The sequence below is a fragment of the Polypterus senegalus genome, chromosome 10 (assembly GCF_016835505.1).
Source record: "Polypterus senegalus isolate Bchr_013 chromosome 10, ASM1683550v1, whole genome shotgun sequence".
NCBI classification, from domain to species: Eukaryota; Metazoa; Chordata; class Cladistia; order Polypteriformes; family Polypteridae; genus Polypterus; species Polypterus senegalus.
Genome location: NC_053163.1, coordinates 62,569,716 through 62,594,493, shown reverse-complemented (window position 1 = coordinate 62,594,493; position 24,778 = coordinate 62,569,716). Strand labels below are relative to the sequence as shown.

Here is a 24,778-nt window from a genome sequence, read left to right as displayed (position 1 = left end):
TTTAGATGTGATGAAGGGTTCTGTAGTTTTAGGGGTATGGCAACAATGGGATATCAATATTTTCTTTGCTGCCTGGTCTAAACCTGGTATGATGAATCATATTTAAACCAATGGCAGAATGCTTGCATGGGTGAAGGATTAAAAAAAATTTGTGTGTTATTTTGAGATGGCGGACTATACCATATTATACTTTGAACACAATAAGGAAAGGATTGCAATGAATGTAAGCTGAAACTGGTCACTGAAACTGCTATAATGATATGGTGTTTGAGAGAAATTTGTCATCTTAATTATGATATTATTATATTCTGTTTAAGATTTGGTAAAGGTGACTGTGAAGAAAACAAAAATGAACAGTTAAGGCAGGAAGCAGAAACAGCACTAACCAAGGTTAATCTTTTATGCTGACAGACAACAGCAGTAATGAAATGCTGGGAAGATGCAAAAAAATTAAGGTTTAATGAAAGAAAACTTTTGACACTCAAAGCTGAGGAAAGAATCAAAAATAAAACCCAAGCTAGAGACAATCATAGAGGACCTGACAAGGACACGTTACTGTTTTTGACCCAATCAGCATTTAGTTTGAGGAAATTCAAGGCCATCCTCTAGTTTACACAGGTACATCATGAACACAGACTACTGGCATATAGGTGTAAGTGTTGCTACAAAATTTATAGTAACAAAAAACTGGGTAGAATAAACACTAAGCCCATGAAACAGGACAACATACCAAGTGGCAGCATGTAAATACCGAAAAGGAGGATACTACTAAATTCTAACTGCTTGGGAATGTGTGAATGTTTTTATTGAAGAAAGATCAGAGCCAAATAAGAGCAGGGTCTGTAATGCCAAAAGAAAGGAAATGAAAATGGAACGGTATGAATGAAAAAAGAAGAACTAGAATGTTTAAGGCTCAGAGTCAGTAAAAAGGACAAGCATATTCACGATTCTTGTTATTGTCTCAGTACTATGAGAAGAAAATATGAAATAATTAAGTGAACAAGTACCATACTTTTTGGCAATAGCTCTGTTAAAAGTAAAAAAAAAAATGTATTTTTAAATCATGTTTACTCTATGTAGTTTGCAGATATGATTGAGAATTTTTTAAATTCCATATCTTTACGCAGAATAGAGATAAAGTTTCTGATTGAATAGGCACTTATGGAAACCAATGCTGGACAACAGCAAACTATTAAAAACATCCAAGAAAAAGATCTCACGTTACTCGTGTTGCATACTCCACATGTTAAGTTATCCAATTGTATACTCACAATGTCCCAAACACTTGTATTTTTGCTAAAATACTGTTCAAGAAACAACCTTCAGGAAACAATATTGTAAATGAAAATTAAACTCCACCATTACAACTGTTACATTACAACTGGAGGACACTGGGATTATTTTGCGGTAATCTATGAAACTGTATTGGTGAATTGACCTTCTGGTTGTTGAAGATACTTGGAAAGGCACAAGTACAAGGATTTTTTTTTTATAATGTTTTTGCATGCTTTTCTTTAAGTTTTTATTTTTATTTGTACACATCACCCAGTGCACCCTGCAATAAATACTGATATCACATGAATAAGTGTTATCCAATGACTAAACTACTACTGGGTTGGACACCTGACCAATGAATAAGAGGGAGACAGGTTTTCAATTGAAATGCTTACTCAAGTTTGAGCGAGTACCATTTTTGTTAAATAAATTATTTAACAATATTTTAGTAAAGATTCAAGTGTTTATGAGCAACCATCTGGATGACCTGACATTTGTATTTGAACACACACAAATTCTTGATTAATAAATACTCACGTTCAGATAATCACAGTGCACTGTAGTTCCCACTCTCCTCTTTTTTTTGGGAGGCAACTGCTGCTTGGGAAATTTCAGAACCAGCGATTTCCTACGTACTTCATCCGCACTAGAGAGACAATCCATATATAATCAACTCATTATTTATATTCTTCATATTTTTATTCTACATTCTGTATGGTCCACCCTGGAACTGCTAGTAAAATTAGAGATTGCAGTGCTTTGCTACTGTTCAATACTTGGTTGAACCACCTCTCACTGCTATTATAGCAAGTAGCCTTTTTGGATAAGTCTCTATTAATTTTGCACAACCTTGACCTATTTCTTCTTGTAATACTGCTCAGGCTGTCCCAAGTTCGTAAAGAAACACTCCAATTTGGGTAGAATATTCCTTTAAAGTCAGGACTCTCTCTATTTTCTTCATTTTAAGCCAACCCAATGTTGCTTGAAAGACAAACTTACTGCCCCAGTTTAAGGTTTCTGGCAGACAATAACAAGATTTCCTCCAGGGTCCGTCTCTATTGTGTGGCCTTCCTCTACCCATTAATGCTGATTAATGCCTGTCAGTTCCTGTTGCTGAAAAGCAAGCCCACAACATGATGCTGCCACAACCACACTTTATAGCGTGGATGGTGTTAACTGGCTGATACGCAATGTTAGATTCATGCCTTGCTGCTTAGCATTAAAACCAAAAAGTTCCAGTTTAGTCTCATCAGAGTACAAGTCTTTGAGCCACATATTTGCAGCATCTTACAAATAACATTTTGCAAATTCTTTTTTCCCCCAAAAGAAGGGTGGAAATGTCTGTGCGTCTTACGGAGCAAATATTGCATCATAGACTATGATGTGTGTTACCTAAAAAATTACCTTAAAATATATTTCCAAGAAAATTAGAAGAGTGCTTGAACCTTAAAAGTATCTCCTCATTTTTTTAATGTTGACTTTACATGGTTGAAATATTGTTCTGCTATATTTACTTTATTTTAGTACACCATTTGGTTCAGAATCATTTTTTTCTTCTTTTCCTCCTTTAAACCTAGGTGTGTCTTATGGTCAGGTGCGTCTTAAGGAGTGAAAAATATGTTACTTTTTTTTTACCAGGACTTCTTCCCTGCCATTCTTCCATAAACGCCCTTTTTGTGCAATGTCTAGGTCATTGTTGAGCTATGATCATCGACTCCAAAAGCTGCACAAAAGTAGGTGCCGGTTACTTAAGATGGTGGCACATTACACAACCTCCTAGTCAGAGAAGATGTCCACCTTCACAACTTCCAGTGCTGTTCTTATCAGATTACATGATTAGAAATCGCAGGTGAAAACAAATTAGATGACTCTCTGAAGATTTTCCAACACAGTTTTAACATTCCTGAAGTATTGTGAGCTTGCTCATTTTTCTGAGAGCCAATATTACACTGCCTGACAGAATCTGAACCCTTTCTTATTTTTTTCTATTTTCCATTCAGTGGTAAAACATAAAATATTAGACATCACAGGAGCAGTTTTTCTGTCTATATGGTCCAAAACATATGCATTCCACGTTCCTTGTACCTTCGTTACATGCATTACACTTCCAGCCGAGTGATCATTGGTTTTCAGTTCTTACATATACAGAGGCTACTCCTATGCCTTAAGATAAAATTAAACCTTTATGACTTTGTCAGGACAAGTTTCAGACTAATTGGTCACAGGAACACATCACAACTTCCTCCAACTCACTAATATTATGTAAATTATGTCTGTGTATGAAAATCACTGAACAAGTAATGTAATGTGACAGGCCCTTCAGTGAAAGGAGGAAGTGATCTTACCTTTCAATGAGCTGCTTGCCAAGTACAATCTTTGTCCCTTCAACTTTAATTAGTTCTTCATTATCATTATGAATGACAGTCTTCTCCAACTCCTCCTCCTGTTCTTCAGTCATGGCAACTGGGTTTGAGGGTGGGGCATTTGTTTGATAATACAAAGGGCAGAATTTGTTTGTTCTCATGTGTCCAATCTCTCCACAGGCACCACACTTTAGCTGTAGATAAGCACCAAATCAAAGTTTTGAAAATAATCATTCATATTTTCTGACGATAATGTAAAAATTACCCAAAATGAAAACAATTGTATACCAAGATTTCTTTTTGCAATTCTAACATACCAACTTTATTATACTACTTTAGACAAGTCTTAAAATGTGGTAAAAAAAGACAACTATTGTTCCATTTTCTTTGTATTTTGCATTCAATTATTTTAAACTAAGTAATTAGTGTTAAATAGTATATTTCCCATTCTTAGTAATGCATTCACTTATCCAGCCATTTTCTAAGCTGCCTTATGTGGATAAAGACCTAAGTCTCTCCATGCAGCAGCAAGCACAAGACAGGAAATAGCTAATTATAAGGCACTATTACTCACACACCCACCCTCATTCATGCTGGACAAATTTAGAGGTGCACACACAAGATATGGAAAGAAGATAAAAAAAAACAAACGGGACAACATAGGGAGAATATGAGAATTCCACACAAAAAAACAACCACAACTTGTGGCAGTAGTGTTAACCACAATGCAACTCCTATTCAACAACATTTTACACAATTTAAGACTGTCAAAATTAAAACTATAGCTCATGCTGCACATCTATTTTGGTATTTTTTTTTTTTACCCTTAGCAACATTTCCTATAATAAAGCTGTGACTGTGTTCTGTATGATTTCTGAAAACTATACAGTGCATCCGGAAAGAATTCACAGTGCATCACTTTTTCCACATTTTGTTATGTTACAGCCTTATTCCAAAATGAATTAAATTCATTTTTTTCCTCAGAATTCTTCACACAACACCCCATAATGACAACGTGAAAAAAGTTTACTTGAGATTTTTGCAAATTTATTAAAAATAAAAAAACTGAGAAATCACATGTACATAAGTATTCACAGCCTTTGCTCAATACTTTGTCGATGCATCTTTGGCAGCAATTACAGCCGCAAGTCTTTTTGAATATGATGCCACAAGCTTGGCACACCTATCCTTGGCCAGTTTCACCCATTCCTCTTTGCAGCACCTCTCAAGCTCCATCAGGTTGGATGAGAAGCGTCGGTGCACAGCCATTTTAAGATCTCTCCAGAGATGTTCAATCGGATTCAAGTCTGGGCTCTGGCTGGGCCACTCAAGTTGTCCTGAAGCCACTCCTTTGATATCTTGGCTGTGGGCTTAGGGTCGCTTGTCCTGCTGAAAGATGAACCGTCACCCCCCATACCCCCCCACCACCCCAAGTATGAGGTCAAGAGCGCTCTGGAGCAGGTTTTCATCCAGGATGTCTTTGTTCATTGCTGCAGTCATCTTTCCCTTTATCCTGACTAGTTTCCCAGTTCCTGCCACTGAAAAACATCCCCACAGCATGATGCTGCCACCACCATGCTTCACTGTAGGGATGGTATTGGCCTGATGATGAGCGGTGCCTGGATTCCTCCAAACATGACGCCTGGCATTCACACCCAAGAGTTCCATCTTTGTCTCATCAGACCAGAGAATTTTGTTTCTCATGGTCTGAGAGTCCTTCAGGTGCCTTTTGGCAAACCCCAGGCGGGCTGCAATGTGCCTTAAACTAAGGAGTGGCTTCCGTCTGGCCACTCTACCATACAGGCCTGATGGGTGGATTGCTGCAGAGATGGTTGTCCTTCTGGAAGGTTCTCCTCTCTCCACAGAGGACCTCTGGAGCTCTGACAGAGAGACCATCGGGTTCTTGGTCACCTCCCTGACTAAGGCCCTTCTCCCCCGATCGCTCAGTTTAGATGGCCGGCCAGCTCTAGGAAGAGTCCTGGTGGTTTCGAACTTCTTCCACTTACGGATGATGGAAGCCACTGTGCTCATTGGGACCTTCAAAGCAGCAGAAATTTTTCTGTAACCTTCTCCAGATTTGTGCCACGAGACAATCCTGTCTCGGAGATCTACAGACAATTCCTTTGACTTCATGCTTGGTTTGTGCTCTGACATGAACTGTCAACTGTGGGACCTTATATAGACAGGTGTGTGCCTTTCCAAATCATGTCCAGTTAACTGAATTTAACACAGGAGGACTCCAACTAAGCTGCAGAAACATTTCAAGGATGATCAGGGGAAACAGGATGCACCCGAGTTCAATTTTAAGCTTCATGGCAAAGGCTGTGAATACTTATGTACATGTGCTTTCTCAATTTTTTTATTTTTAATAAATTTGCAAAAATCTCAAGTAAACTTTTTTCACATTGTCTTTATTGGGTGTTGTGTGTAGAATTCTGAGGAAAAAAATGAATTTAATCCATTTTGGAATAAGGCTGTAACATAACAAAATGTGGAAAAAGGGATGCGCTGTGAATACTTTCTGGATGCACTTTAAATAAACCAAAATAAAAAATTCAATAATCCTGTTTATATATTAATTTATTTTTTGTATTCAATATGGGATTACTCCTGTAAGGGATGAAATGATTTAAGATGGATAAAGCTTTTATTTTCTGTAATAAATCAGGCCAAAACACTGGAACAAAACAGAGATTACTTAAAATCAATGTAAACCTTTATTATGAATTTGGTAAAATATATATTCAGAAAAATGTATGTCCTCAGTTTCCTGCATAAGTACAATTCAGATCTTCATATTCATTTAATTCAGTAGAATTCTTCTAACATCTACTACCAGTAGACATTTGTATTATTTTTTTAATAGTAAAAATATTTACAGCCTAAGGAAGCTAGTAATTCTGTAATTAAATATGCTATTTAGGTTGTACCTTTAAATCTGGTCGCTCCTTCATTTTCTTAGGTTTTTTTTCAGGTGGACCCTTCATCTTTTCTTTCTCCTGGTTTCTTTTCAGTCTGCGCAGCTGCTCCTGAATTCTCCTTCGCTCTTTACGCATCTCTTCTCGGTGCTGCTCATCAAACAGAGCAAACTTTCGGCTACCAAAAGAAAACAGAACGGTTAATTGTGCCAATGAAAACACACACGTTTTCTGATGTAGACTTCTCAATTCAGACCTTACTCACATAAATTCCTCATCTTTGGTGGTACGTATGCGAGTATAAGCATCAATAACTGCTGGCTTTCTTACTGTTTCACACCGCACATACTCCTTCCCTTCTTCATCTCTGAACGTTCGATAAATCTTTAGACGACGTCCCATAGCAGAGGAATTAAGACTGGTAACAGATGAGGTATCATCATCTTTGTGCGAGCAAGTTGAAAGAGAACTGGCTATTGAAAAAAATACACAAATACAGTTCACCATTTAGAACAAGACAAGAAAACAATACAAACAATAATACATCAATCAAAATTCCTAGCTCATTTCTGAATGCGTTGCAGGCTAAATCTTGAATACCTATCTTTGTACATACTGTATACTCCAAAAAAAGTTTCTCAAGTACAAAATATTAACACATTGTTTTTAAATAACTACTTTTTCAAAATGTTGTTTGTTAAAACCTTTAGCATTGTCATGTTGTATTAAACTGCAAAGTCTACGGAGAAACTTTCAATCAGATTTTAGGTCAATATAAGGTAAACTAATTCATTCACACTGGTAGATACAAGGCATTAACAATTTTTATTCTATCTGCCCAAAATTTTACTTTTGATGTTCATAAAACACATTCTCATACTAGAAATAACTCTATTCTGTTTTTTAAAGTATATTTTGTCAAAGTATATTCTTTCCTTAATCTTGTCTTTATACATTTTATGAAAAGGTAAAACTAAACACATAACAATTCTTGTGCTACTGCGATGTTTGCCTAATTTCTTCCTTGCCATTTGTGACACTCTTTACAAATTAACAAGGAATTTTCATACTTCACAATTGCCATTATTTCAAAAGTCTTGCAAGAAACTATCAGTAGTGTTTGAAGCTGTCCCCCAGAAAATTTTGGCAAATTTATGTCCTTTTGTATATATTTTGTAAGTATAGAAAAATGATTGTTTATAGCAATTAATACCATCCTCAATTTACGGAAATCACCAAACATATATGTGCTTTCCAGTGCAACTTAAAATCTAGTACGGTGTAACAATTATGACTTCTAAATGTGCACTGAGAAACATGCTTGGCTTCTACAAATTTTTTAGCTTGTTGATTTTATGCTACTGTATAAAATTTACAATGGACTCTGGACTAATGCCTACATACCTAGGCTAACTCAAAGGGGAAAAAACATTCCAATGTAATGGCATTTTGTAATTAAAAAATAATAACCTAGCCTAATTAAACTTGGTGGATTTTGCTTCATAAGAAATGTATTGCACTACAGTCGTCATTTGTCAAAATACTTACAAAAACCTTTGCGATCCTTCTTCTCTTTTTTATTTTTATCTCTCTCTGGTCCACTGTCCTCCCCCATAAGCATTCTCTGCAATTCTTTTCTCTCTTGTTCTTCCCTCTCCCGGGAAAGTTGAGAGCTTGTTTTCTTATTCTGCAGCATGTTCTCAATATTCTTTCCCATCTCTTCAAAGTCACTGTCTTCTGCAGAGCTGCTGTCTGTATCTGTTGATAAAATCTCTGTTGATTCTAACACCCTGCAAATGAGGAGAAAAATTTTACTAAGGCAGACACAAGGTTCATATTCAATTTCTTTTTATTACAAGAACAAAAAATATGAATTGACATACAGTATACACCCTTCTGAATATTCTCTCTTAGGTCATGTACCTGGAATTGTTTGCTTTTGTTAGATGTGACTTGTACATGTTCGCAACATCCATTGAAGGAAAAAAGATTTAATTTGCTGTGAGCATGTGTCATTTTCCAGAACATCTCAATGTGATAATCTTTTTTTGAACAGCTTGGACATTTAATTTTTTTTTTTTTATTCCAAAATATTAACATTAAGATACAGTTTCATGCAAATGTTTGGAAAAACCCTGGCCAAATTAGAGATTTTGTTGACATTTGAAATAAAAAGCAGAAAATACAACTTCAACAGCGCACAAACTAAAACAATACCATTTTTATGAAAATGTTATTGTCCAGTTATATTTTATTTGACCAACTGAACTAAATAGTAAAAGAGCAAATACGGCATTTGCAAACGTTTGAACACCCTTTTTGTGGTAAGGTCTCACAGGTCATTAGGTTGTTAATCTGGTTTGGGTTTGCTCGTGAAGGTGTTTTGTCTGATCAAGAATTGGCAATTGTCAGCTGTTGACAAATCAGAGCCTAAAAATAGTTTAACTCTTCAAACACTATTTAACACTCACCAATTATGGGCTCTTCTAAGCAACTGACTGAGGACTTGAAAATTAAACTGATATCTACAAAGTTGGGGAAGGCAATTAAAAGATATCAAACCACCCCCAGATAGAAATTTCGATAGTCTGGTAAGTCAAAAGGACATGGCAGTTAAGAGGAATTTGGAGGTAAAAAAAAGATCTTGAAGATCAAGAAAACTGGCAGCTAGAATGGCTCATATACTGTGCAAGAAGGTAAAGCAAAACCCCAATATGACTGAAAGGGACCTGAAGGCAGTTTAGCAGAGAAACAAGTGATGGATGCACAGCTGTAACATTACCTACACATGACCTTCATAGAAGATCCATCAGCAGGAAATCTTACCTATGACCTCGTCATAAAAAAATAGTACCATAAGCATGCAAAACAGCACTATATAAGACTGAGGCACTTTGGATCAAATTGATGATAAAATTAAATAGTTCAGCTACAACCATAAAAGATTTGTTTCAAGGAAAAAACATGCTGCATTTGAAGTAAATGACACCTTCCCAACTGTTAAAGGGCACATCTAATGCTTTGCTGTTGTATGTCAGATAGTGGAGAAGGAATCACTGTGAGAGAACAGGGAATAATGTATTCCACTAAATATCTGAAGGAATGTCAAATAGTCAGGAAACTGAAGCTGAAAACTGTAAAGAAACACAAGGTGAAGGTTTTGGAATGGCTCTTGCAGTCCCCTACTGGAACATCGCTGAAAATCTGTGGGTAAATCTTCATTATGTTGTGCAAGCAATACATCCAAGAAAATTAAATTGATGGAAGCTATCTACAAGAGAAAATGTGGACAAGTTTACAAAACAACAGTTAAACTCATAGGTCGCTATAAATACATTTGCAAGTTGCCATTTTTGCCAAAGGGGGTGTTACTAACCATTAATTAAGTAGGATGCCCAAACCTTTAATTTTATTTTTTACATTTTTTTAGTTAATCAAAAGACGAACCTTATCCATCCATCCATCCATCCATCCATTTTCTAACCCGCTGAATCCAAACACAGGGTCACGGGGGTCTGCTGGAGCCAATCCCAGCCAACACAGGGCACAAGGCAGGAACCAATCCAGGGCAGGGTGCCAACCCACCGCAGGACGAACCTTATCCTTTTCATAAAATTACAATTTCAGTTTGTTTGCTGTAGAAGTTGTATGTACGGTTTTTTCCCCCCAAATGACAACAAATTTGTACTTTGGCCAGAGTGCCCAAACCTTTGCATGGAACTGCATAGGCAGGTAGTCCTTTATTGTTTATCGACACCACAAGAAGAACTTACTTAAAGTCGTCAAAAATACATTGCATAGCAGTAAAAAGTTCAGCAGTACAAAATCAATTGTTAAATACATTTATTTTGATTAGATATCAGTATTTTACCACAGTTACATACTTGTTTTGCAAATCAAATATCCTTTGACATTCCTCCTTATATCTTTCCTGATGTTCTGCCACAGAGAACCTAGAACCTCTTGCAAATTTACTCATGGGCCCTTCTCCAGAACGTGCTTGCTCTGTTGACATTGTGCGCACGACATCGATCACCTCCCATCGGGACAATTTCTTTATCTATGGATGGAAAAAATATTGCTTTTAAATTCGTTATTTACTAATATTATACACTACATGTGTAGGAAACGCTTCTCTCTTACAATTAGACACACTCCTATAAATGTTTTTTTTTTTAATTTAGCTTAATTATGATACACTGTTGGCCAAGTATTTTATAACCTCTAAAACAAAAGTGCTTATTCACTGTATCACCAAAACATATAAATTACTATGTCACCAAATCCTTAAATCCCTATATTATGCAATATACCGTGACTATGTTTTTGATGCTCATCCACCAGACCAACCAGCAAAATAAATAAATATATAAAAACACTTAATTGTACTATAATTTACTGAATAAAAAAAGGAAAACATTTAACACCTCTTCTTCAGGTACACCAAATTTGCGCAACAATTGCTTGGCATTTTTAAGTGATAGTCGCCTAAGATCAGCATCAGTTCCTGTCACAGTTTTCTTTGCAGGCTGCGGCTCTCTGTCATCCTAATAGGAAAAAAATACATATATTCATATTGAAAAAAAGTGTTATTACTTATATATTTTCCTGATTTAAGAAATTCAGTACTAACAACAATCATACCTTCTGTTGTGTGGGTTTGTTAGGAACCTTTACATAGGAGAATCCTTCCCCGCATCCAGTCGGGTCAGCTACACCAGTAACTTCTAGAAGGCACTTTCCTTTCATTGCAGCGATGAATGCACGTGTGGTATTCCAGGGAGCTGTTCTCACCTAGAAGAATAAAATACTATAAGTAAAGATAAGGAGTAACATTAAGAAACAAGCCAATAGCATTGGTATTTACAGCAATTTAAAGTTATTCAGCTGGTAGATGGGCTAGAAATGGAAATTAGACAGTAAAGAATAAGTTCAGACCTCATCATCAATTTTCATTTGAAAGTCTTCCTCATTCTCCTCTTCTGGTGCAAAAAATGACTTTTCTCCATAACCTGCATCCTGAAAACAACACTCAACTTTAATATTACCTTGTAAATAAGCATTTACATCATATGTTTGCAATACTGTCTAATCACACTTAAATCAACTGAGATCTGTCTCTGAACCTCATAAGCATAAGCTGAAAAGTAGAAATTAACCAAGCAATGTATTATGCTAGTGAAGTGTCATGGAAAAAAATTGAAGTAAGCTTTTCAAAGATTATTTGTAAATTCTCGATTTTAATAAGGAATAAATACAGTAATGTGGCTTGGTAATTTGACACTACAGTTCTATTGAACTTTAAGTATGTTAAAAATAATTCACTTCTGATAAAAGATTAGTACAAAATTGTAATAATTACAAGCTCACTGTGCATCCATTTTGTAAAAACACTAATTACAAAATAGAAAGGTGTAAGCAACTAACAAGTTGCCATGAAATTTAAGAAGACCAATAATTTAATGCTCATAAAAATACAAATTGGGGAATAAAAAATATAAATACATTTTTATAGACTAGCATATTTGGCACCATTCCTTTGAAACAAATGTGGCTTTAATTCAATGTATTTTTCATTATTACATGCTGCTGCTCATTTTTGTAGGTGATGAGACCAACTTATTAAGGCAGCATGATAACACACTCAATGGAAAAGTAGAATGTAACATTGGGAAATAATATGCGACAGTGGACTAGAAAGAAGACTTATGATGCCTATACTTGGTAAAATGTATTACCTAACACCTTTATTTTAAAAACATTTTATAATTTGCACCAGTCATCTCTTGTGTAAATATTACAACAAACAAAATGGCTGGATATTAATTTAATTCAAAGTACATACTATTTTTATAATCTTTGAGATGAAACTAATAAATCCATTTTAACAGTTTCTTCTCAATCAATTTACAGATAATGGCAGGTAAATATCACAGTTCTAAAGTCTGGACCTATATCAAATGTTAAGAAAATACAATGCCAGTACAGGTAACTATTATGCAAATATAATGTCTGCTTCTTACTACAGTTGATGTCTAAATGCTGGAATACCTTAAGTCTCTGTTCAGCAACCAGCATGCTGTAATAAGCACAGCACTGTTCAGGAGAGACCATTGCACGGATTTCCTCTTCAGTTGGCAGGCGAAAATCAGGCTTTAATACCCACCAGTTTGAGTCCATTCCTGAAACAAACACAGATTTAAAATTGTTGTTTAGATAGATAGAGATAGATAGTTATCACTTTAAATCAATTTTAACCATCCTTGAAAAAACGTCACAGAAAAAGTTCACATCCCAGGGAACACTTCTTATCAGAAATGTATGACAATACCTGTTCGCTTGAAGTCTGCACACAGCTTTAGTCTTTTTCTAATGCTACTCTCTGAATGTGAAGGAAATGCCTTTTTAATGTCTTCCATGCGTATTCGTCTGGGCCTATCCTTACTCTTCCAGAAGAGTCTGTAAATAAATACCTGCAGAAGAAATACAAAAGTCAGAATCTGCCAACATTTAGATTGAAAAGGCACATACAAAACTAATACTATCACGTCAAGAAGTACCTGCAAGAAATCTCTTATGTGAGTGTTGGCTCTTTTGGAGTTAGGCCCAGGCACTTCAAACAGTGGGCACTCTTGTCCCACCACAAAGATATCAACCAGTTCCCGAACATAATATCCCTGGCGTGTCCGTATAATTAAAAAGTCAGTCTCTGGCATCTTATGCAAGTAAATGGGGGCACGAAAGAGATTATTTTCAAAAGCCTGTTTAAATATAAAGAAAATACAATTTCAAACAGCTGTATTATAAAACATAGGTGGATATGCTTTAATAGGCTAAAGGTTATTTCCATGCAGATATAAAGAAAACTGAGGGCTGCATAGTCTACATCATTTTGGCTTCATAGTCTACATTAAATGATATTTATTCTCTTAGTTAAAAAGGGGGATAAAAAGCACAAATAAAAAAGTAAAATTGAAAACACAAATGACCGAATTATGTGACATATCACAAGTCCAAATTCTGCTAAAACTGCAATAGGAAGAACCCTCAACAGTTGAGCATTCCAAAAATAAGAGTAGAATTCAGAGTTAGTTAATTAATTGTATTAATATATAAAATGTATATTTTTAATTGAATTCATAATCAGGAATCTTGCAAGTCTTTAAAATTGTAATTTTAATGACATTGTGAGATTCAACAGAAACATCCAAAAACCTACTTAGACTGTCCCTCTCTTCCCACTCTACCTGTAGCAGTTGGCCTGGGTGTAATGACCCAAGAAATGGGGAAGTATGGCAATAGACAGTCTCTCCATATTTACAGTCAGGAGCTCCCGGGTCTTTTCCTGGTTTCTAACAGACAACAGAAGAAAAAACATATCAGTGAACAAACAATATATTAATTTTATTATATTTATACTTTATATAAATAAATACTTAAGTGGTGTATTTCTATATTAAGTGGTATTAAAAAACAGAAATGTGTTAAACTTACTCTTTTGTAATAATTCTTGACCTTTGTTGCCATGCCTACTTGCATGATAAGTGGAGGGTACTCTTCACTGTATTCTGCCAGGATCAAGTCACCATCTTTTCCAGTCAAATCTTGAGCTGTCCGCATAAAAAACATATCTCCACCACCAGAGGCTTGCCGTTCTTGCTCACGCATCTAAAAAAAATGAACCAAACAAACATTTGAAGGCGGCATTTGCCACATGATGAAATACAAAATATGGATGGATGAGAAATACAATAAAGCTGCGAAAATAAATACATACATTAATAGAGAATCACTTAGTAAGCCAAGTAAAGCAAGAAATACTGTAAATTATCCTATAATAACTATTACTATTGTTGTGACTTATTACTTCAAGTTACATATGTGATTACATACAAAAGGTATTTAACAATAGGTACCTTAGCTTTTTTCTTAATGTGCTTCAAAAGGGGCTGGGCAGGATGAGGTCCAGGCTGGGATAATACACCAAAGGAATATTTCTTTAATGAAGGACGGTGGAAAGTACGCAACTTCATGGGGCCCATATGGGTTGGGAAGAATGGCTGTCTGAGCTCCACTGCAGGTATAGAATGCTAAAAATAAATAAACAACAGATTTAAAGCCTTCAATACACAGAATTATTTTTCATGAAACTGACAAACGATAACTTCATTTAAGATCTACTGGATTTCTGTTTGGTTTTATTTTGTCTATAATTGCTCAAGGAAAAAAAAAGATCAATGCCGAGATTTAAATCCATATATTTACTGAGCCTATGCTGGTGGAAGAAACAATAAATATTTCCATTCATTCAAACCATGCAAAATTAAGGTAACAAAAATCTAAACTAAAACATATATTTTTAGGGTGTGAAATTAAAACTGCAGCATCCAGGAATAAACATATACAGTCAGGTTAAAAGGATAACACTTCATGCTGACAGTGACCAAGCCAGGACTAAAAGGTAGTCTGCTAATATGCCACACTTATATATTTCACTAAGAGCAAACTTCCAGTCGAGATAAGGTAGTTCTTTGCAATGTAGTAAAGCAAACATAAACTGAAAAAGTTGTATGGTACATGAAGATTTATTGTACTGGACTGTTGATCAATTACAAATGGCAGATTACATTTACCCTTTGAAGTGTTTTCTGGCACTGAATGGTATAAACAAGAGCTGTATATAAAATAATGTCTTTCCATTTTACTGAATGATTTGGAGTAAGATTTGTGTTGTTCTTGTGAAACACTGAAAAAAAAACTGAACCACCATATTTGTTCAGTTGTCTGTTCCCCCCTCAAAGACAGAATCAGTTTGCTATAGCACACTTTCTCACCAGCAAAATACCTGGCATTGGGACACCAGATTTCAATTGGCAAACACAATCCTGGATAAACACTCATTCATAAAAAAGAAAACTTTACAAGCCCTTACATGTTGACTAATAAATAGCTAACCATGGACTACAAGTCTGAGAAACAGAGGGCAACAACCCTCTAGTCATGGCAAAGAAAGATTTTCTGATGTCTATGCATGAAGATTATTGCGATATTCTCTAAAGGAAGAGCAATACAGCAGCACTACGAAAAGGGAGAAGCAGTGGAGGAATATCACTGACACAGTGAATATGTAAACCAGTTAATCAGTGAAATACAAGTGAACTCGGTTTAGTAAATATTGTTCTAGTTATTACTGCAAGAGATGTCAAATGTTGTCCTTCCTGCACTTAACCCTTCATTGTCCTATAGTTACATGCAAAAAGAGACTAAAGCCTAATTACATTTATGCACAAATTCACAAAGGACGACTTGGAACAATATTCAGTCTTTGAATGGTAACATGCCCTGTTCAAACATGGGACCCCAGATATTTGGCTTCAACATCTGTAATAATGTGTGCAGCATAATATTTTATCATAATAATTGGAAAAGAGGAATATTGGATATTTCTATGGAGTATTTGAAATATACACTTGCACTTTTTTCTGTACTTTCACATAGATGCTGAAAAAAGATTTCCTGTTCATATTATTGTAATGATGTTCATTTTGATGCAATAATATAAAAAATGTTTAACCTATCAACTGCTGTGATTTTCTACGCAGTGAAGTATATGCAGTAGCCATTTTAGTTCATTAACGTGTGTTTAGTGTAAGTTGAAGTAGTGATTAATATACAGAGCCCAAAGATTAAAAATGTATTAAGAATGCAATAGAAGAAACATAATAAATAAAGACCACATTGCTTCTGTTATTTGTGCTGTGTAATATAGAACAATGCAACCATCTCTTTCATTTATACTATGGCTACAAGTTCCATTCAATAAGTTACCTAAATAAGTAAAAACAAGACAGAAAATGGGAACTCAGCTATCAGTCAGAAATGTTACAGACAACAGTAAAAGCTATCAGTCAAATGAACTACAATACAATGCAGAAGTAACGTCACTGCCTTACTCCATTACAGAATCCTGAATCAAAATGAATTAATAAACATATAGGTATTTGCAGAAGAGGAGAGTCTTCTGAGGCATTTTTTTTTCAAAAGTTGAGATTCTCCATAAAGGATGAAGTGAGGCAGCTTATTCCACAAGCAAGTCTATTATCAGTTATTACTGCTCAGAAATGCAGCAGTTCTTTAACTGCCCTAGCTGTTTCTCTGTGGAATTCCTTTTGATGGTGTGTGAGGGATGGCCCTCGTTGTGGAAGGACAGGGAAACAGCTTACACAGGTTATTATCGCCCCGGACTGCTATATGGCAGCCCTCCTGGGTTGTGGCAGTGCCATGAATTCCTACAGGGCAATATAGGAATTTAACTCAGCCCTGTTGGGTTCCATGGGTGCTGTGGGAACTAGAGAGGCCTACTTTGTTGGGCTCCAGTCAAATTCAGAAATGATTATGAGATACCAGAACTACTCCCAGCTTTTATATAAAAGAAGCTGTGTGTCTCATCACAGGCATCCAGAATTGGAGGAAAGAGACTAAGCTTGCTGGGAGGAGCAGAGAAGGCAGAGAGAAAGAAAGACGAAGACAAAGAGTTTATTGTACGTGTATTGAGAATTGTGTTCAGGGGCCTCATGTATAACACCATGCGTAGAATTCGCACTATAACATGACCTAAGCACAAAAGCCGAAATGTGCTTACGCACAGAAAAATCCAAATGCAAGAATCTGTGCGTACTCCAATTTCCAAGTTTTTTCGCTCTATAAATCCCGGTCAGCGTGAAAACTAATGCATATGCACGTGCCTTTTGTCCTGCCCCAATTCCTCCCACAGTTACGCCTCTTTGAATATGCAAATCAATATAAATAGCCCTTAAGCTCAGCGTTCTGTGAAAAGACAATGGGAAAAGCACGGGGGAAAATATAAGAATTGCAGCGAATACCAAGTGTAGGCAAAGAAAAATGTACAAAGAAAAAGCCGATCAACTGAAATAACGTGTTGGAGAAACTCGAAAGCTCAAATTCACACAGTGCCCAAAATAAAAAAGAAGTCACATATCAAAGTCGCTGTGAAAAGCCGAGTCGTAGCCCACCGTCTGAGTTTCACATGAAAGATTATTAGGGTACAGAGAAAAAAAAGGCACACAGTAGGAAAAAAGCACGAAATGTCAACTTCAATCTTGAAATTTCCACTTTAATCATGTAGTTTATTTTGTCATTAAAGTAGAACATCATAAACATCTTAAATTCATTTAATTTACTAGTTTCTCAAATCCCATCGTAACTAAAGTAGCATGTTAAATTCTTTGTTTTGTATTTGATCTTCAATGTGCTCTGTGTGTGTGTATATCACTACGTGCTTCTGTTCTTTTAATTTCTCCGACAGGACACAGAATCCATTACATTCGTGATATTACAGCTCTCTGAATAATTAAAATACTGAGACGTACACGTGGTATAATTTTCATGATGACTGGAATGAAAGCGTGTTATTAAACATGGGAACACGATGGCGCAGTGATTGGTCATGTCTCACACAAGATGCTGCTGCAACCTTCGATGAAATAATTTATTGTAGCAGTACTGTCTCTTTCAAACGTACTAACTTGCAATTCCTGTCCTTACTTTTCTTTCCCCAAATACCCAATCGCTCCACAATCAGCTCTGTAATAGACGTTAAGCCATCTGTAAGCTTACAACGACAATTCTTCAAAACCATTAAGGAATATTGAAATATCTTCATAGTAAGTGTTTATTTCTTCTATTCATCTATCCTTCCAGTGTCGTGCCAGCCTCAGTAAATATACAGCGCGCAAGGCAGGAACAATACGTGAACTAGCTAGTGCTGCGGCACCGTGTCCTCGCATGTTAAATTATTAACAATACAGATTATTTAAATGAAGTTAAAGTTTTATCTGTATAATTAACATATGTTGCTGCATTTCATCTTAAAAATGATATCGTCATCATATGTAAATACGCGCTTTATAAAGTGGCGCAGGTTGTGCATTATAATAACCATAGTGCAAGTTTACAGTGGGGTAACTGTACTTATAAGTACAAACAGTTCTACAAGGAGCAATTGACTGACTGTGTTTATAGTTCTTGGGATGAAACTGTTTCTGAACCACGAGGTCCGTACAGGAAAGGCTTTGAAACGCTTTGCTGTGGCAGCGTGGGCTTGATGCTGTAATACCGATAATTCTCTTTATGATCAGCTGCTGCTGTGATTCCCCACTCAGATACAGTGATATAAATACTCCGAGTAGTGCAGTGAGAGTCATATGGAAAAAGATGATCTGCTGTGGCAACCCTTAAAGGGAGCAGCTGAAAGAAGAAAAAAAAGAAGATGGTGCAGTGACAGTAACAACGCTAAAGCAGTTATGGTATTTGGAATACTATGGCTATTCCCTGGGCCATTATATTCTTACAGGTAATCTACAATCAGATGCATTACACTAATAAACAGTATGTGGTTTGTTTCAGTGCATTTATAAAGCTGCATCAGTAATGTGGTTGTAAGAAATAAAGGGTAACCACACAGGAACAGTAGCACTGGTTTGACGCTGGGTGCTGCCAGTCTGCAAAACTGAGCAGAGAACTTGCGTACGACAACATATGAGGAACCGTGGAAAAGTGTCTGACTTTACACCAAGTGTAGGTTTTATACATCGTGATTTAAACATGGAAAAGTTCTTACGCAACATTTCTGTGTGTACGCACCGTTCATACATGAGGCCCCAGGTCTTTTTGGATCGGGGGTTTGGGGAGCTGGAGTGTCCCTTGGTGGCCACATGGTGGTTATTTATTTGCTTAGATATATTAAAGTCTCAGATGTAAAACATTCATGTAGACACTTTTCTGGGCATGGCAGAATGTTTAAAAAGGGGTTGATTACCTGTCTCTGGGCATCGTTTGGCAAAGGATTTGTGCTTCTGTGTCAATTGTTTGTTCAGGAAAGAATACAACATGTTCAGCATTCCATCTGCTTTTCAAATGGTGCAGCTGAGATCATGATTTGTGACAGGACATTAACGACCTTTGATCTTATATTTGGACACTATTCCTATTTTTTTTTTTTTTTTAATATGTGAAGCATTAATCCTTAACATTAAACTTGCTATTTGCAGGTTAGTTTCAGGGCAATGGTTGCTGTGGTAACTGAGCTGGAGTTTCAAATCTTTCCTTTCAGAACAAACAAAGCTTAAGCACATTCCAGAAAGCAGGATTAGTGAATTATCTGCATCTTTGGGCTCACGGATCATGTAATTCTGGTTTAGTCAGTTCAAAAAACACAAGTTTGGCTAAATTCATGTTTTCTAGAACTGAATTAGCCCCATGTTCATGAATCCCAACTTGCTTAAGGCAGATTTAATATTAATCCTCCTTTCTGGAACAAAGCCTAGATCTCTCTTGGTTATCTTTACTTATCTTTTTAATCTTTCAATCTTATTGTGCTCTATAATCTCAAAATTGTTTGTCAAATGAAATTCCCTAGTACCAGCTGGGATGTTACTGAATTTGAAACTGGTAAAAATATTACAAAAATAAGAGTTGCATTTTCTGTTTTCTTATCAATACATTCAAACTACTAAACAAGGTCCTTAATACAACTCATATCCCTCATTGCTGTTCTGGTGTGACAAACCTCTGTTTGGGTTGGTTTTTCCATTATTCACAATATACTTTACCAGCTACCTTTGGCATTTCTAATTTATTTTGTAAATGTTTATGTTATATTTTCTAAGATTTTCCACTGCTGTGATTAAAGATGTAATAATTTTTACTCTTACAAATATTGCACAGATGTCTTTTTATTGATAATTGTTTTTCTTATTATCTGAATTGTCCTTTGAGAAGGTCTATTAGTTAAAATGACACTTCTAATTGCTAGTATAAAATAATACTGAGTATGAGTCTTATGACTCTGCTTCACAAATACTGCATTGAGCTTTAGCTTATATAATTATCAGACTTTACATTTATATATTATTTGCTTACTGTGGACCATAACTTGATTTGTCCACTTTAGGCTTTCAAAATGACCTACTTTAGTCAATTGCATTTCCTCTTACAACATTTAATGTAGTGCTGTAAAACCAGAGGTATAAAAGGACACACTCATACTGAACCTTTTGTTTTAAGCCTTAGGTATTGAAAGTCATGGTTCACCAGTACTGTGGACAAACCAACATAAATGTCACAACATTTTTAAAATTGTATTCCCAGCACAGCATAAAAGCTGCAACTTTAACTCATTCAGGATTCAAAGACAGTCTCAAAGCAACAGTGTTAATTGCTGCTCTATTTACAGAGTTAGAATATTAAACTCATCCATCCATCCACAATGGTTAAAAACAAACAGAAAAAATTTCAGCCTGAAATTCTGAAATTGGAATGAGAACAAAAATTAGAATAACTGTAAAAAAAACATGAAAATGAATGTGTGCAAAATTAAAAATTAAACTACAGATTTCAATGAACATTTGTAATGAGAATATTTAATGTGTTTCATTTCACTAAACAGCCTGTTAATATAACATGAAACCCACAAAAATAGTTAAACTAATAAGAAGCAGGCTACCAAATGGTAGGAACATATACAGAGGTAAAAATAACCAACACTTATCTAAGCGCTGAAAAAAAAAGAAGAATAATTTGAAATTAATAATATATATATATATATATATATATATATATATATATATATATATATATATATATATATATATATATATATATAAAATACACTAAGGGTACGCAAGACAGTGAGCGCAAACAAGACAAAGAGCCACGACCGGCAACTCAAAGAGCTCCGCCCGCCAACTCTAAGACCGTGAGATACGCTCGACAGAGTCCCGCCCGCCAACTCTAACTAAGGGCAAGCAAGAGAACTCAAAAACCATGGGATACTCACGAGAGAGCCCCACCCGCTATCTCTAGTCCTACTTCTGCGCCCACCGTCACTCTCGATTAAACAGCAATAATTAGCAAACAAAGATAGATAACTAGCAGTAACAGTGCAAAATTCACAATTGGTATACCAGTTTGAAAAGATAAGTTTTGAGGGTAGTTTTAAAATGTGTTATTGAATTGAGCTGATATATATGAGAGAGAAGAGAATTCCCGAGTTGAGGAGCACTATGAGAGCTCCCACAGCACAGAGTTTGATGTGTGGTACAGAAAGTACAGCTGTAAATGAGAATCAGAGTGAGTGAGACGAGTGTCAGTCTGTAGGAGATCAGTGAGGTTGTGGAGAGCTTTAAATGTTAAGAGCGGTATTTAGTATTGTATTCTGTAGTTAACAGGGAGCCAGTGAAATTGAGAGAGAATAAATGTAGTATGTTCAGTGAATTTAGAACAGCAGGTTATTATCCTGGCAGCAGAATTTTGAATAAATTGTAAGCGATGGATACATTTTTGTGGGATGACAGACAGAATACCATTACAGTAATCTATACATGAGGTGACTCGGGCATTAACCAATACTTTAGTACTGTGTTGCGTAAGAACAGGATTAAGTCTAGAAATGTTTCGGAGATGGAAGAAAGCAGTCCGATAAATGTTACTTATATGGGAGGAATTATTTAATAGTAATGATAATAATAATATTATTTAATAATTGCCATTATTAGTGTATAAATGAATATAAATAACTGCATGTAAACGATTTGCCAAAATCCATTGTATGTAAACGATACTGTTTAAACCATTATTGTTTTTTCATCAGAAAACCTGGTTTCCACGTTTACCTGTATTAGTTTAAATGGCACTTTTACCACTCGCAATAGTGCGGACGCAGTGACTTATCGTGTCAACTGGGTAACACAGTGAATGCGGTGTCTATCTACTGTATATATGTCTATGTTTTCCATAGCCTGCTACAGGAAGGTACTCTCTCGACCATTGGCATTGGTTTCGCTCCTTGCTATTTTCATTATACTGTGACGGTGGTTTCCTAAGCCTTTGTTATACTAAATTCCTTTCTCACCGTTTCCCGTTCCTATTCTTACACTGTACTGTATATTTTCCTCTCCACTGCTGTTATATTAGGTGTTGTTTGAACAATACTATTTTTTAAACGCTGAATTCCTTTATGTTATATACTTTTTCAGATAGTTGTGGGATAATAATATGCTTTATTATAATCAGCATTGTTTTATTAAAATATATGCCTTTACTTTTATCAAATCTATAATTTTTGGTTTTTGATATATATTAGTTGTTCTTGCTGTTTGATAACCTGCTCCATATGGGTTTAAGTGTTTCCTCTTTCTATGTCAAATGGATAATTAACTAGTACAACAATTGAAATAAAAAAGAAAAAACACATGAGTTGCATGTTAAATAAATATGTAAACAACAAGTAACTTTAAAGAGCCTCCTTAGTTTTTCACAGCTATGACAATAAACAAATAAGACTGGAACAACATAAATGAAGAATTGTAACGAATTTCTGACAGATAAGAACATTAAAATTAAGTAATAAAAACAACTGCAAAATAAAGTAACGTTTATACTCTTAATACAAGTTAAGTGCACAGTCTATCTTCTCATTCTTTTTGCATTATAAATAAAATTCTGCAACTGATCTAAGCCACTTGTTTTCCATGAAAATTCTTTTTGAAGTACACAAAGATTAAAATGCTTCCAAATAATCACGTGAACAGGCATTTTGTTCCCCTGACAGCTTTTTACCCAAGTTAATGACTGGCTGAGCCATTATGAATGACAATAAACATGGCAGCATGCATTTTTACTTCGATACCAGGTTTGTCAGAGTCAATGTGGATTACAAGAAATGTTAACATTTCATTTAAACCCATACAGAAATACTGCATATGGGAATAACCCAGTGGAACTTGAACTGTGTGTATATTCCTACATATATATATTGACTGTCCTGGTCAAATACTCAAATGGATTTTGAAATTCAGTACAGAATAGTATAAACAGTGTTTTAACTTGATCCCTTTGTCCTTCAGACTGCAGTGGTAACCACTGGATAATTTACTTGAAATGTCTAATTTGGAACAAAATGCTTTTGAAAAGCAAAAAACAAACAGAAGTCTCATTTTGAAGTAATAGATGCAAGGAAAACCGCAGTTGCACCAGTTGGGTTTCACATGGCCGAATCCAGGTGTAATTTATTTATTTTTTTGAAGAATATTGGCCAGTTGAAATCCAATTGCTGGTTCTGTGCATGCCCAGTATTTGTGTCACGTGGTTTGCTGAAACATAACACGAGAACCAAGATGGTATAATTCAGTTTATTGAGCAATAACTTAAGTATGTTTTCACTGCTATGAGCACTACTTAATTAATACCTGAGCTTTAAAGTAAAATAGTGTTATTTTCAAAAGAGTTACGGCAAGTTGTGAGGGATAACTTTTTTACTATGCTGATATTCACTAAAGAACCCAAGGACACAATAGTAGACACCAGAGGTGAGGGATGCCACCAGGCTGCAAAAGGATGTCTTCCATTTCTGGTTAGCACAGGAGACTCCCAAAACAGCAGAGAGGTACTGACAGGCCAAACGTACTGCAGCTTTGGTGGTCAGGGAAGCATAAACACAGGTGTGGGAGGAGTTTAGAGAGACCATGGAAAGGGATAAGCTATTGGGCTGAAATAGGTTCTGGCAAACCAAAAGGTAGCTCAGATGGGGTAGGGCAGGGCTTCACTCAGGCTGTTCACAGATAGGTTGGGGAAATGCTGACCTGGATTGAGGATGTAGTCTGGTGGTGGTAGGAACACTTTGAGGAACTCATGGACCAATAGACATGCCCTCTGTGGTGGACACAGAGCCAGAAGCTGATGGGGAAATCAATGCCCATTTCCTTGAGGGAAGTCACAAAGATAGTTCAGCAACTCTGTAGCAGCAAGGCCCCAGGGCGGATGATATCCACAAAGAAATGCTGAGAGCTCTGAACATTGTTGTGCTGTCATTGCTGACATGCCTTTTTAATGATGCATGGTCACTGGGTACAGTACCCCCGGAGTGTCGGTCTGGGGTGGTGGTTCCCCTTTATAAAAAGGGGGACCGGAATGTGTGCTCCAAATTTTTAGGGATTACACTTCTCATCCTCTCTGGGGAAGCTTATGCCAGGGTACTGGCAAAGAAACTTTGCCCAGTCGTGTAACCCTAGATCTAGGAGGTGTAATGTGTATTCTGTCCAGGCTGTGGAACAGTGGACTAGCTTTTTTCCTCATTAGGATCGTGAAGGGTGCATGGAAGTATGCCCAATCAGTTTCTATGTTGTTGTGGACTTAAGAGAAGGT

The 24,778-nt window shown here is 36.0% G+C and overlaps 1 protein-coding gene across 2 annotated transcripts in view; it reads right to left on the bottom strand.

Moving 5' to 3' along the window:
• Window positions 1-24,778, bottom strand: part of taf1 (TAF1 RNA polymerase II, TATA box binding protein (TBP)-associated factor) — a 140,792-nt gene that overhangs the window by 41,602 nt on the left and 74,412 nt on the right. For both annotated transcript variants that reach the window (XM_039765844.1, XM_039765845.1), the window contains exons 14-28: window positions 14,473-14,646; window positions 14,051-14,224; window positions 13,804-13,908; window positions 13,117-13,317; window positions 12,888-13,029; window positions 12,608-12,738; window positions 11,495-11,575; window positions 11,201-11,350; window positions 10,984-11,103; window positions 10,441-10,616; window positions 8,105-8,346; window positions 6,822-7,029; window positions 6,569-6,734; window positions 3,621-3,832; window positions 1,813-1,921 (exon numbers count right to left, since the gene is read on the bottom strand). In XM_039765844.1, the coding sequence (XP_039621778.1) occupies window positions 1,813-1,921; window positions 3,621-3,832; window positions 6,569-6,734; window positions 6,822-7,029; window positions 8,105-8,346; window positions 10,441-10,616; window positions 10,984-11,103; window positions 11,201-11,350; window positions 11,495-11,575; window positions 12,608-12,738; window positions 12,888-13,029; window positions 13,117-13,317; window positions 13,804-13,908; window positions 14,051-14,224; window positions 14,473-14,646 (2,391 nt within the window). The remainder of the gene's footprint in view (window positions 1-1,812; window positions 1,922-3,620; window positions 3,833-6,568; window positions 6,735-6,821; window positions 7,030-8,104; window positions 8,347-10,440; window positions 10,617-10,983; window positions 11,104-11,200; window positions 11,351-11,494; window positions 11,576-12,607; window positions 12,739-12,887; window positions 13,030-13,116; window positions 13,318-13,803; window positions 13,909-14,050; window positions 14,225-14,472; window positions 14,647-24,778) is intronic.